General features: G+C 39.4%; 1 protein-coding gene across 1 annotated transcript in view; it reads left to right on the plus strand.

Annotated features, from left to right (window-relative positions):
* Positions 1-13,623, plus strand: part of ATP6V0D2 (ATPase H+ transporting V0 subunit d2) — a 55,527-nt gene extending 41,904 nt beyond the window's left edge. The window contains exons 4-8 of the mRNA XM_054499673.2: positions 944-1,023; positions 2,386-2,463; positions 9,519-9,695; positions 10,875-10,949; positions 12,221-13,623. Of these exons, the coding sequence (XP_054355648.2) occupies positions 944-1,023; positions 2,386-2,463; positions 9,519-9,695; positions 10,875-10,949; positions 12,221-12,382 (572 nt within the window). The 3' untranslated portion in view covers positions 12,383-13,623. The remainder of the gene's footprint in view (positions 1-943; positions 1,024-2,385; positions 2,464-9,518; positions 9,696-10,874; positions 10,950-12,220) is intronic.
* The last annotated feature ends 261 nt before the right edge of the window (positions 13,624-13,884 follow it).

Raw genomic sequence — 13,884 nt, forward strand, 5'->3', positions numbered from 1 at the left:
GTATCTTTTTATAACAGAGTTTTAAAAATAAAACACACTTTTAAGTACAACTCAATGCTTGGCGCATACTAAAGTTGCAAATAATAAATATTATTATTAGATAGTGAAGGAGGGGGGACTTCAAAAAAAAGCCTTAAGTGAATAGCTCCAAGGTGTTGTGAAGATTAAATGAAAGTATATTCAGTGTGCAGTGTAGTGAGTGAGGTTTCGGGCAGCAGTCCCCAACCTTTAGGGCAACAGGGACTGGTTTCATGGAAGACAACTTTTCCACGATGGGAGAGAGGGGATGGTTTCAGGATGATTCAAACACATTACATTTATTGAGCACATTATTTCTATAATTATTACACTGTAATATATGATGAAATAATGATACAACTCACCATAATGTAAAACCAGTGGGAGCCCTGAGCTTCTTTTCCTGCAACTAGACAGTCCAATCTGTGGGTGATGGGAGACAGTGACAGATCATCAGGCATTAGACTCTCATAAGTAGCATGCAACCTAGATCCCTCAGATGCACAGTTCACAATAGGGTTTGCTCTCCTATGAGAATCTAATGCTGCTGTTGATCTGACAGGAGGGGGAGCTCAGGTGTTAATGCAAGCAGTGGGGAGCGGTTGTAATTACAGTTGAAGCCACTCTCTGGCCCACTGTTCGCCTCAGCTGTGTGGCTCAGTTCCTAACAGGCCACGGACTGGTGTTGGTCTGTGGCCTGGGGGTTAGGGACCCCTAGTTTAGGGCTTACACATGATAAATGCTCAAAAAGTAATAACTGCTTTCATCCTCATTACTATTAGCCCTATTTAGTGGAGTGTATGGATTGCAACTCTGCAGTGTTCTTGTCAGGAGTGAGCAGAGGGTGGTGTGTTCAGGATACATTTTCTACAGTTTATAATCTTGTTTAAGATTCATTTTTTGGCATGGCAATTTCTGCTTTCAGCTCCATTCTTTCAAGACTGCATGTCTGAAAATGCTCTAAATGAACTGAATATTGAATTGCTACGCAATAAACTATACAAGGTAATGGTTTTCCCAAATATTGTGTTTTTCTTGATTACACAATATATTGTGACTAGAGTTCTCTATTAAAACTTACTTTACTCATTAACCAACTTCTGCAGTTATGAAACTGTGCATATTTGGAATATAGCTTTTATAGTTCTGGCCTGTCCTCTAGTTAAATGCATGCATGTCAGCTTCCCCTAGCCAGCAAGATATTTGAAAGGAAATAACATGCCCTATTCTTCCATATTCCTAGCTCCTTGCGTGGTACCTGGAACATAAAAGGTGTTTGGATGAACATAAAAGGTGAATAAGTGGGGTGAACAGTATCAATCAATTTAAAGCAACCAGCATACATAAACCTTCTGTTATGTAATGTTCATCTCTGTCCTCAATCCTGTTAGTATCCCTGAATCTCATAGCTAATCACACAATTTTAATCTACAGTGTGCAGCATACCAGAATGGACAATTTGTGTACACTGCATCATAGGTACCACTTTGCATAATCTGACTGTCTGTCCGGACTGTGCTGCCACCATTTGAGTAGCTGTATATACTTTAGGCTGAGCAAAATCTGTCCATTTTTAGTCAAATAACCATAGCCTCTTTGGACACTCACACACAGTAACTGAATAATACGGCCATGCCATATATATGGCATGCTGTGTTCAAACATGTGGTCCTTTCAAAAGCGTTGTATTGCAGGCAGTGTTCCTTTTGGTAAAGTGACTTATGGGCCTAGAGGAGGCATCCTTGAGATATAACTAACAGAAGGCACCATTCTAAGTAATTTATAGGCCTTAACTCACTAATCCACTTGGCAAAAATATGATGTTTATGCTATCTCCATTCCTCAGAGGAGAAAACTGAGGCTTGGAGAGCCAAGGTTTCTTTGGAAGAAGTCAGTTAGCTAAAACGTATTAGAGCTGGGATCCAAACTCAGACAGTCTGACCCTACAGCATTTCCCATATAGCTCCATGCTCAAAGCCATCCCAAATGTGCCTCTACAAGAGACTAAATGTCAGCATAGGGCTGAATCTAAAATTATTCACTGATCTCAGAAAAGAACTTGGCACTCTTGTTAAAATAGCAAGAATTAACCATATGAAATAATCCAAAACCATGCAAAAAAAGTGCTTGTTAAGTAATTATAAGTTATGATAAATGCAGTTTTGTCCTTTTCTGGAGTTCTTTTTTAGACTGTGCAACATGCTGCAATGTGAAAACTTCTACCAAATTTATTATAAAATATCTCCCTATGGGAGATGTAATTCAGTTTCCATTAAAGCATTTAATAAACCATGAAAAGCTGATCTAGACATCTTCAAAAGGAATATACATTCATTATATCACTTTATGATCTTTTTTCTTTTTAAGTCTTACCTTGAGGCATTCTATAAATTCTGTAAGAATCATGGTGATGTCACAGCAGAAGTTATGTGTCCCATTCTTGAGGTAAGAAAGAGTCCTTGAATTTTGTTATGCCAAATAAGGTGCTTATATATTTTTATTGTTTTAACCTTACTTATATTTCCTTATCTTTGACTTTTTTTTAAATCTAGAAGTAAGACGAGCAGTACATTTTATTATACATATGATTTGATATATTTGGTTAAGAGTTGTATTTTCCAGCTCTTAAGTTGGAATATGGAAATTTTCTACATGGAAAAGTTAGCTTGGAATTAGAAAATAATAATGTTTACACAGATTTGGTTATGATTCATTTTAATGTAGTATGTAAAAAATAGATTGTAAACAATAAAAAAATTAGTATACTGTTGTTACTGGAAAAGGGTCCCAATCCAGACCCCAAGAGAGGGTTCTTGGATCTCAGGAAGAAAGAATTTGGGTCCATACAGTAACGTGAAAGCAAGTTTATTAAGAAAGTAAAGGAGTAAAAGCATGGCTACTCCATAGGCAGAACAGCCCCAAGGGCTGCTGGTTACCTATTTTTATGGTTATTTCTTGATTATATGCTGAACAAGGGGTGGATTATTCATGTCTCCCCTTTTTAGACCACATAGGGTAACTTCCTGACATTACCATGGCATTTGTAAACTGTCATGGTGCTGGTGGGAGTGTAGCAGTGAGGACGACCATGGTAACTCTCAGTGCCATCTTGGTTTTGGTGGGGTTTAGCCAGCTTCTTTACCACAACCTGTTTTATCAGCAAAGTGTTTAAGACCTGTATCTTGTGCTGACCTCCTATCTCATCCTGTGACTTAGAATGCCTAACCATCTAGGAATGCAGCCCAGTAGGTCTCAGCCTTATTTTACCCAGCCCCTATTCAAGATGGAGTTGCTCTGGTTCAAATACCTCTGACACTATGAGCAATGGATGGACTATAGACACTCCATTATCACCCAAATTCCCTCTGGTGAGGGAACATTGGGCAGCTGAGAACCACAACTTGGCATCAAAAGTCCACTATAGCTTCATCCACAGGGACATTGTACCTTACAAATCCTAAAATAAAGGCTGCCCCAAGCAACCCATGAGCGTTCCAGCTTTTGGCAGGAAGACTCGTTGGTTACGTGATTCACAGTTGGTAAGCTCATTTAATTATGTGTCAAACACAACCATTGGTATCTACCTCTCTAGTTGATGTTATAACTTAATTCCTCTTAAGGACCACAGATTTCATCTATGCTTAGGAGTCCTCTTGCATAAGAATGTTGACCTGCAAATGCATGGGAGATTCAGTGCAGAGATCAGAAGGATTTGTGGGGCATCCTGCACATAATTTGCACCGAGTATTTTACATCCATTCCTCTTGCTAGTAAATAATTTCCTAATTCACTTAAAAAGAAAAAATATCACTTTGGGCTTTTAGAAGCCCTTACTTTGCCCTGTGAAATTAAATTTTATCTAAAGAATATTTTTCATCATTACATTATCTGGTACAGTGACTTCACTGGTGGGTGGAATTCTGATTTCAAGAAAAGCCTAATAAGCATTACCCTTTAGGTAAAAAGAAAAAAATTAACTTCATTTGCAAATATTTCAACCTAATGCTCTGAAACCGCATATGATAAAACTAGCTCCCCTCAAAATATCTAATCATTAAAATTTTACTTGCTTGATGACTTGTGATATAGAAAAAAGAAACAAAAAAGTTTTATAGTTGAAGATATTTTGCTATTCCTTATGGAGATTTTGTTTGTTTGTTTTGATTTTTGAGACAGGGTCTCACTCTGTTGCCCAAACTGGAGGAGTGCAGTGGCATGATCATGGCTCACTGCAGCCTCAACCTCTTGGGCTCAAATGATCCTCCCACCTCAGCCTCCTGAGGAGCTGGAACCACATGCACATGCCACCATGCCCAGCTAAGTTTTTTATTTTTTTGAAAAGTTTGAAAAGACCAGGTCTTGGCTGGGCGTGGTGGCTCACACCTATAATCCCAGCACTTTGGGAAGCCAAGGTGGGTGAGCACCTGAGGTTGGGAGTTCGAGACCAGCCTGGCCAACATGGTGAAACCCTGTCTCTACTAACAATACAAAAAAAAAAAAAAAAAAATTAGCTGGATGTGGTGGCGCACGTCTGTAATCCCAGCTTCTTGCGAGGCTGAGGCACAGGAGGCGTGAAGGTTGAACCTGGGAGGCGGAGGTTGCAGTGAGCCGAGATCGTGCCACTGCTCTCCAGCTGGGCAACAGAGTGAGACTCCATAAGAAAGAAAGAAAGAAAAAGAAAGAAAGAAAGAAAGAAGGAGGGAAGGAAGAAAGGAAGGAAGGAAGGAAGGAAGGAAGGAAGGAAGGAAGGAAGGAAAGAAGGAAGGAAGGAAAAGAAAAGGAAAGACGAGGTCTCTCTATGTTGTCCAAGCCTGAAATTCTTAAAATAAAGCCTAAATAGTTGTGAAGTGAAAATCTTATCATTAAAGACCTCCAAAAATATTTTTGTCCTTATCTATATTATACAGAAAGTGGATATCAAATAAATAAATAACATTTTGAGGCATAGTAAATGGCAGAATGAAAAATAGTCTCTCTCAGTCATGCTAATCATGCAACATGATTAACTAGTGACCCTATGAAGCCCTCTCCTTTCTTTTCATAAATTCAACTACTAGCCACACTATAAGAATCCATATTATCTATGGCTCAAAAGTAGAATTTCTACTCAGCATAATTCTTGTGGTTTGGAAATGGTTTGTGTACTTTATACCCATGAAATATGTGAAATAAAAGTCATATCAAGACTCATAACCTTATCAAAGGTGTACAATAGCACTATTAATAGCTAACACTTACTACGTGCTAGATGGTATCTTGAGTGCTTTATATACATGAATTCACTTAGACTTCAAAACCACACAGAATAGGTGGTCTAGTATCTATTTTTCAGGAGGAGCAACTGAGGCACAGAGAAGGCTAATAACTTACCTGATGTCTCACAGGTAGTAAGTCAGGATTGGAATGCAGGCAGTTGGCTCCGGTACTTATGTGCTTATCCACTCTGCCATAGTGCCTCTGCATTAAATTCACCATTCACAATTCTTTTATATAAATGTAAGTGCTAATTCATAAGCAAGATCATACTGTGTACTATAAAAATTGGTAAATAGGTAAGGTAAGAATTATGTCTTTGAATAGGTAAGAAACAGGTGAGAATTGTGGCTTTGTAATCCTCGATAATGTAAAAAGGATAGTATCAGGAAAATGCTTATCACTGGAATGATGTGATCAAACTACGATATGCCCAGTGTTTTCATTATACTTTTTCAATCTTCATGGTATCAGATTAGATTAGTGTTGGTTTGTTTGTTTGTTTCAAACAGCATTAAAAAAAAATCCAGCTAGGCATGGTAGTTTATGCCTGTAATCCCAGCACTTTGGGAGACCTATGCAGAAGAATCGCTTGAAGCCAGGAGTTTGAGACCAGCCTGGGAAACATAGCAAAATCCTGCCTCTACAAAAAATACAGAAATTAACCGGGCATGGTGGAACACACCTATAGTCCTGGCTACTCAGGAGGCTGAGGTGGGAAGATCGCCTCAGCCCAGAAGTTCCAGGTTACAGTGAGCTATAAGCCACCTCACTCCAGGCTGGGTGACAGAGTGAGATCCTCTCTCTAAAAAATAAAAATAAAAATGCATTGAACAATTTTTATTTATATAGAAATATCAGCTACACAGGGCATGAAGTTATAACATTTATAATTATATGATCAAAGGGTGTTTGTCAGCTTTACATAAATACTTTCGATCATGTAATTACCTCCCTTTTATTTTTGTAACTATAAAGCACTTACTGTTTATAAGTTCCATGTATATTCTCAATTACTCTCATTTGGCCAGAGACTTCAAAAGACTTAATATGGTAGAAGAGACCATTAACCTCAGCTTACATGTGAAAATTTGACCTAATTACAAGATTATAACTTCATATGAAAAAAGAAATAAATTAACTTATGTTCAAGACAAACGCACTGTAGTATAATATTTGCCTTTTACTCCTACTGTTCAATCTTATGGTTAATAGGGCAGTGAAAAACAAGCAAAAAATATGTTTGTTTGATCTCTACTGGTCAGTGCATGTGCTGATAAGGCTGGGCTCCATTCCAGTTCACTTCACTCTTTTCCATTGCCACTGACACCTCCGCCCACTGCCTACCGCCAGGTGCACCCTTCTTCCCATGAGGAACTGGAGAGAATGTGTGACCCCATCGGTCTGAGTTTACAATGTGCAATTGATAGTGATTTTGAGCAAGTAAACAGTACATTGCTATCTCTTGAAATAACAAAAAAATAAGGTCTAGTTTTAACATGAGTAAGTTTTTATAGGGAAGAGTAAAAGGAAAGGCACGGGACTGCCAACATACACCATACTACACAGCATGCCAACTCTCTGCAAGAAACAGGAACTGAGTCACACTAACACCAGCCCATTCAGTCTCCTCTAATCAAATGCATGTCAAACTCTGCTTAGGGATGGTCAAAGAACAGTCCTTTTCCAATTCTAAAACGATGGGTGTTTTCACTCATAGGATAATACACACACTTACCCAAAAGAGCCTCTAGACTAGAAGAGTAAGGTAGATATATAGTCAGTTATGATAAAAGGAAAATGGAATGTAATCAGGGTTCAAAGGGAATCATATCCAATTAGAGAAGAAAGGGAAGGGCTTGTTATGAAAAAGATGACATTTGATGGGGTGCGAACGCAGGGAGGATTTCAGCATGCAGAGTTATGGAACACAGCACATGCACAGTAGGTTAAGGGAAGAAGTGGTAACAAGGACAAGGAGGTAGCGAGAAGATGGAGGGCTCACATAACCTACTGTATCAGCCAAAGCCCTTTCTTCTTATATTCATATTCTCTCCCTAGCCAGCTGTCCTTCCCACTTCTCCAATTGCTTTCCCAATGATTGAGCCATGACAATTCCTCCAAATCATCCTGCTTTATCTCCTGCAGCTCCCTCTTCTGGCCTGGACTGTGCTGTTTACATGTCTGCAATGCTGCCTACGTTGCCCTAATTCTCTTCCTAAGATCATAACATTTTAGAATCAGAGAGCACATTAAAGAACATCTGTGACAATTACCTCCATTGTTGCTCTAGCTGCCCTAATTTTTGTTTTAAGTTTTCTTATTGCCGTGAAATCTTCTTGCATTTCTTCTCTTATCCCTAGAAGGTCTAAAATTACTGACAGGACTGGTTATATTCAGTAGCCAGAGACAGCTGCCCTTGCTTCCAAATAAAGCCACTCCCTACTTTTCAGCTCACCCATAATCTCCATGAGAGCAATCATAATCTCCATGAGAGCAATCAAAAGGATCAGGTGGAACTAACTCTCACTCTCCTGATAGAAAACACCTGTTCTTACATAAGATTTCCAGTGAAATCTGTTGCAAGTTGGGTTTTGTTATTGGTTAACCAGTCAAAAGCTGATTAGAAGACAGTATACAGCAATTCTTTTCAGCTTTCAAATGCATACAGATAGCCTGGGAATCCTATGAAAATGCAGATTCTGGTTGAGTAGGGCTGGACTGTGGCCTGAGACTCTGCACTTCTAATGAGTTTCCAGGTGATGTCAAGGCTACTGAGCCATAAAATATTGCTTTGAATAGCAACATTATGGAGAATGTTGGAGAATTTCAAAGTAGTAGGATCACACACCACTCTGTTGGATTCAGTAAGTACTTAAGACTTTCTTATGTGTCAGGCACTGGCTATTCAAAAATGAACAAAAGGCTGGGCGTGGTGGCTCATGCCTGTAATCCTAATCCTTAGAAGGCCCAGGACAGAGGCTTTCTTGAGCCTAGGAGTTCAAGACCAGCCTGGGCATTATGGCGAAATCCCATCTCTACAAGAAAAATTACCCGGGCATGGTGTCACATGCCTGTAGTCCCTGCCACTTGGGAAGCTGAGGTGGGAGGTTGAGGCTGCAGTGAGTCCTGACCCCACCACTGCACTCCAGCCTGGATAACAGAGTGAGACCCAATCCCCAAAGGAAAAAAAAAAAAAGAACAATGAACAAGAAAGACATGGTTCTTCAAAGATTTTACAGTGTAGTGGGGAGAAATGCAGGCACAGATTTCAAAATGAAGTGGTAAGTACTGGGCATTTGGAGTACCTAGAGAAGAGCTGTGTAGCCCAAGGAAACCATGACAAGCCCCCGCAATAGGCAGATGAGCCCCTAAAGGAGAGACTGAGATGGAATGGCCAGAGTCGGTAGGAGGAGAACCAAGAGACGGTAGAAACATGGAGTTCAAAGGAATAGAAACGAAATTTCAAGAAAGACTTCAGTGGTCAGATGAAACAGGAATGATGAAGGGATGTGAGCCCAGGTGCCTAGTGGTGTTCAGCACAGAGAAGACAGGCCGTGAGTATGTGTTGACCTACCTTGAAGATCATGTAGCCACACTCCAGCATCTTACAAAGAAGAAAACTTCTTGCGAGAAAGATGACTTGCCCCAACTCACATAGTTCTTAGCTACAGTCTTAGATTTATTGATACCTCACCTAGGACACTAACAAAGAAAACCAAAGCCATGAAAGTGTAAACAAATGGTAGGTAGCACAACATTTCACTACGTAAAAAGTTATGGTGACACTGAGAACTAGGAAGGGATGTTAACATGTATGGCATGCACTTTTTGTTCCAAACATCACGCTAAGCACTTCCACTTATGTTACCTGGTTCTGCCCCTGAATGAACCCTAAGAAATAGGTATTATTCTCCTCTTTATAGAAGAGACACTTGTAACGCTAGTGGCCTAATGTGACAGAGACACATGAGGAATTCATCGCAGGGTGCCCGGGAAATAAAGCTTACTGGGGTTTCAGGAGTCATAGGTCATCGTTGCTGCTGTGTGATCCTTCTCTGGCAAGCAGAGTTACTCCATTACAAGAAAAGACTAAGGGAACACTAATATCACAGGTCTGGAGTATAATTAGACATAGATCCAGAAAGGAAAGCGAATCATTTCAGAAATGAATGTATGTACTTAAGAGTCTGTTTATAGCATTTAGCAGTTTATTAGATTTTACTGGTTTTGTCTTGCAAATTCAGTTTGAGGCCGACAGACGTGCTTTTATCATCACTCTTAACTCCTTTGGTACTGAACTGAGCAAAGAAGACCGAGAGACCCTCTATCCAACCTTCGGCAAACTCTATCCTGAGGGGTTGCGGCTGTTGGCTCAAGCAGAAGACTTTGATCAGATGAAGAACGTAGCGGATCATTACGGAGTATGTGATGACACTGGCTTCCCTAAGTCCCTTGTGTTCATTCATTTCCATGTGCTTTAGAAGCTCACACATCAAATTTCCACTTATACTCAAAAGAAGTAATAATATTTGTAAGGTAGCAAGCAGTGTTTCTTGCTGAAGCAATCTCTCCCTAAGAAACACGTTAAGTTTCTAGCCCAAGCTGCTAATTTTTAAAGTTCCTGCCAAGCAAGTACTTGTTTAAATCCCCAAGGAATGGTCATCTGAGCACTCCTTTTGAAGTGTTTGATAAAGCAAGTTCCCCCAGGAGACTGGTTCAGTGTTCTGGAAATGTGAGCTCATATCAACGTTATGTAAAACAGTCTGACCCAGCAGCCCTTTCAGGTACCCACTAGGGAAACAAGGTTAGGCACAGAACGTCTAGGCGGACTGCAAGGAAGAATATGGATGTATTAGTTTTTCCACTCACCTTGCTGAGTGGCCAGAAATCAGGAGAGGAAACATAGCTGCTTGTGTCCTTCCCCCACTCCAGCATCCAGTTGCTCTTAGAGCACCTGAAGCTCCTCAGCTTAAGGTTGTACACCTCGGCTCAGCTTCCATTCCCTCTGACTTGCACACAGTTACATAACCTCCAGGTAACTTTTCCAGGGCTAGAATGACACTCATCTTTTCCTGTGGATTTCTGAAGCACTCCAGGAAAGATGAAAGTCAGCAAATGCGTAAACCTTGTGACATCTCATATGTAATTGCCTGAGACTCTTTAGCACAATATTAAAATTTGAATTTCTCCCAAATTCCACCCCTTCCACACTGGAAATTACATATGAATTTTATCAATTTTCATCTCAAAGAACCTATGAACCCATACTGATCAAATCATGAACATTCACTGAGCTTCTATAATGTACCTAGCTAGCCCTAAGACCCTGAGTGAGAAAATGAGCTCAAACACTGTATACTGAGAGTTGAATTGCCTTGTAGCCCTGAACAAGCCAATAGGCTAGAATTTCATCCACACTCTTGTTATTTGGATTTTTTTATTGTTTCTTCGGGAGGCCAAAATCCTATAAAAAAAATTCAGTCCTCCTGGTATTTTTTTTTTAAAATAGGTACACAATTTCTATAATGCTAGGAAAAATATATTTATATACGTTTATAAGAAATGAAAATGTCTTTAAAATTAATGTCTTTGTTTTTAAGGTATACAAACCTTTATTTGAAGCTGTAGGTGGCAGTGGGGGAAAGACATTGGAGGACGTGTTTTACGAGCGTGAGGTATGATATAAGTGGAAATACTATTAGCTTATTTTTCTCTTACTGTGGATTTTATATATTTTCTTACTTTGGGTTTTCTTTTTACAGCTGATCATGCCAATTGATTAGGAACATTCATAGCTTGATAGTCAGTGGTGTATTATTACTACAAAGTTACACACAGACCTAGGAATCTTTGTGCTAGCAGTGCTGCTAAAGTTCGGAGCTTTTCTTTTTTTTGTTTTTTTTTTTTACCCTTCTAAAAGAGTTTACTTAAAAACTGCGAGAGGTAATGGAAGTACATTCCATTCCTCATGGAATTTGCTTAAGAACATTGTTACAAATGCTACAAATTTTAGTGTAAAATTTTGGTTAATCATATGAGATAATGTTTCTTTTTTTAAAAAAAAATTGTATTATACTTTAAGTTCTGAGATACATGTGCAGAATGTGCAGGTTTTGTTATGTAGGTATACATGTGCCATGGTGGTTTGCTGCACCCCTCGACCCATCATCTACTTTAGGTATTTCTCCTAATGCTATCCCTCCCCTATGCCCCCCACCAACAGGCCCCAGTGTGTGATGTTCCCCTCCCTGTGCTCATATGTTCTCATTGTTCAACTCCCCCTTATGAGTGAGAACATGTGGTGTTTGGTTTTTCTGTTCCTGTATCAGTTTGCTGAGAATGATGGTCTCCAGCTTTATCCATGTCCCTGCAAAGGACATAAACTCATCCTTTTTTATGGCTGCATAGTATTCCATGGTATATATGTGCCACATTTTCTTTATCCAGTCTATCACTGATGGGCATTTGGGTTGGTTCCAAGTCTTTGCTATTGGGAACAGTGCTGCAATAAACATATGTGTGCAGGTGTCTTTACAGTAGAATGATTTATAATCCTTTGGGTATATACCCAGTAATGGGATCACTGGGTCAAATGTTATTTCTGGTTCTAGATCCTTGAAGAATTGCCACACTGTCTTCCACAATGGTTGAACTAATTTACACTCTCACTAACAGTGTGAAAGTGTTCCTATTTCAATTTGGAGCTTTTCTTGTGATTCTACAAACTTACTTTAATAACTTCCATTGTCTACATTTATCTGCAGAGTGACACTCGCCCTTTAGAACTTTCTGAGTTGTCACCATACTCCTCTGTTTGGCCCAATTTAGAGATTGCCTGTTTAAACACAAATAAGCACTGCACAAGTACAAGCCAGTCGGTAGCTTAATATTATTCCATAATGTTCCAAATAAGTTGATGATCTGTGTTATTTTTTTGTTTCCTCAGGTACAAATGAATGTGCTGGCATTCAACAGACAGTTCCACTACGGTGTGTTTTACGCATATGTAAAGCTGAAGGAACAGGAAATTAGAAATATTGTGTGGATAGCAGAATGTATTTCACAGAGGCATCGAACTAAAATCAACAGTTACATTCCAATTTTATAACCCAAGTGAGGTTCTCAAATGAAGAAAATTATAAATGTTAAAAGGAAGTTATTGAAGAAAATAAAAGAAATTATGTTATATTATCTAGACTACACAAAAGTAAGCCACACTATATCTTCATGAGTTGCAAATCCATGGAAACACAGTAAACCAGCCCTGAAACAAAGCATTTCCTTGTTTTCAGTGGTATTAGATCTTGTTTCCACATGTCTGTCTCATTCTTCACTGGGCCTTACAGGTTACTTTTAATTAACTCTATGGTATTTTTCTTATTCTTGTTTGATCATGTTAAAAATAGTAAAAGTATTTTATTCTTGCTTTTCCATGCTTCTCTACAGGTCCAAATACTGAATGACTCCTTTACTTTTTCTCTTTTAAATTTTTTTCTAGACAGGGTCTCACTCTGTCACCTAGGCCACAGTGCAGCGGTGTGATCACAGCTCACTGCAGCCTCGACTTCCCAGGCTCAAGTGATCCTCCCAGCTCTCAGCCTCCAAAGTAGCTGGGACTACAAGTGCACACCCCCACACAAGGCTAAGTTTTGTATTTTTTGTAGAGACAGGGTTTCAACATATTATCCAGGCTGGTGTTGAATTCCTGGGCTCAAGGGATTCACGATCCCCCTTGGCCTCCCAAAGTGTTGGGATTACATGCATGAGCCACTGTTCTGGGCTTCATTTACATTTTAACGGTCTGTTCCTTGCCTAGATTCACAGAGATCCAAAGCTGTATGTAGTCGACATGGTTCACAATTGTTGGAAAATGTGTTTTTTGTTTTGTTTTGCCTTTTTTTTTTTTTTTTTGAGACAGAGTTTCGCTCTGTTGCCCAGGCTGGAGTGCAGTGGCGCAATCTCGGCTCACTGCACCCTCTGCCTCCCGGACTCAAGCAACTCTCTGCCTCAGCCTCCCGAGTAGCTGGGATTACATGCACCCACCACCACACCCAGCTAATTTTTTGTATTTTTAGTAGAGCCGGGGTTTCACCATCTTGGCCAGGCTGATCTTGAACTCCTGACCTCATGATCCACCCTCCTCGGCCTCCCAAAGTGCTGGGATTACAGGCCCTTTGTTCAGTCACTGCACCTGGCCCCTTATTTTGTTGTTGTTTTCTAATATACTTTGATCTAATCAGCTTGAGAAAGCAACACAATTCCAAACCCTATCTTCTAGATGCAAGCAGTGTTCAATTTGTTAATAAATTTGCTTTTCACACCTTTCTTTAAATAAAAGGTATATCTGTCTTTCTTGTGGTTTCTTCCTTCTTTACATGAGAAGAAAATGACCTCCTTAATTGTAGTTTACTCATTCAAAAATCGCAGGTTCAGTTTGCAAGGTATGGATTCTCTATTAAAATCTCAGTAGAAATGGTGCATAGAGCTACCAGGAAGAAAAAGGCAACAAAGCACTGCTCAAGTCCTTCCTTTAAACATAAAAGATATTCCTAAATGTAAAATCTATATTTGCCATGTTTTAAAAAATAAACCCATATATATTTGAAAATT

This window comes from Pongo pygmaeus, chromosome 7 (assembly GCF_028885625.2).
Source record: "Pongo pygmaeus isolate AG05252 chromosome 7, NHGRI_mPonPyg2-v2.0_pri, whole genome shotgun sequence".
NCBI classification, from domain to species: domain Eukaryota; kingdom Metazoa; phylum Chordata; class Mammalia; order Primates; family Hominidae; genus Pongo; species Pongo pygmaeus.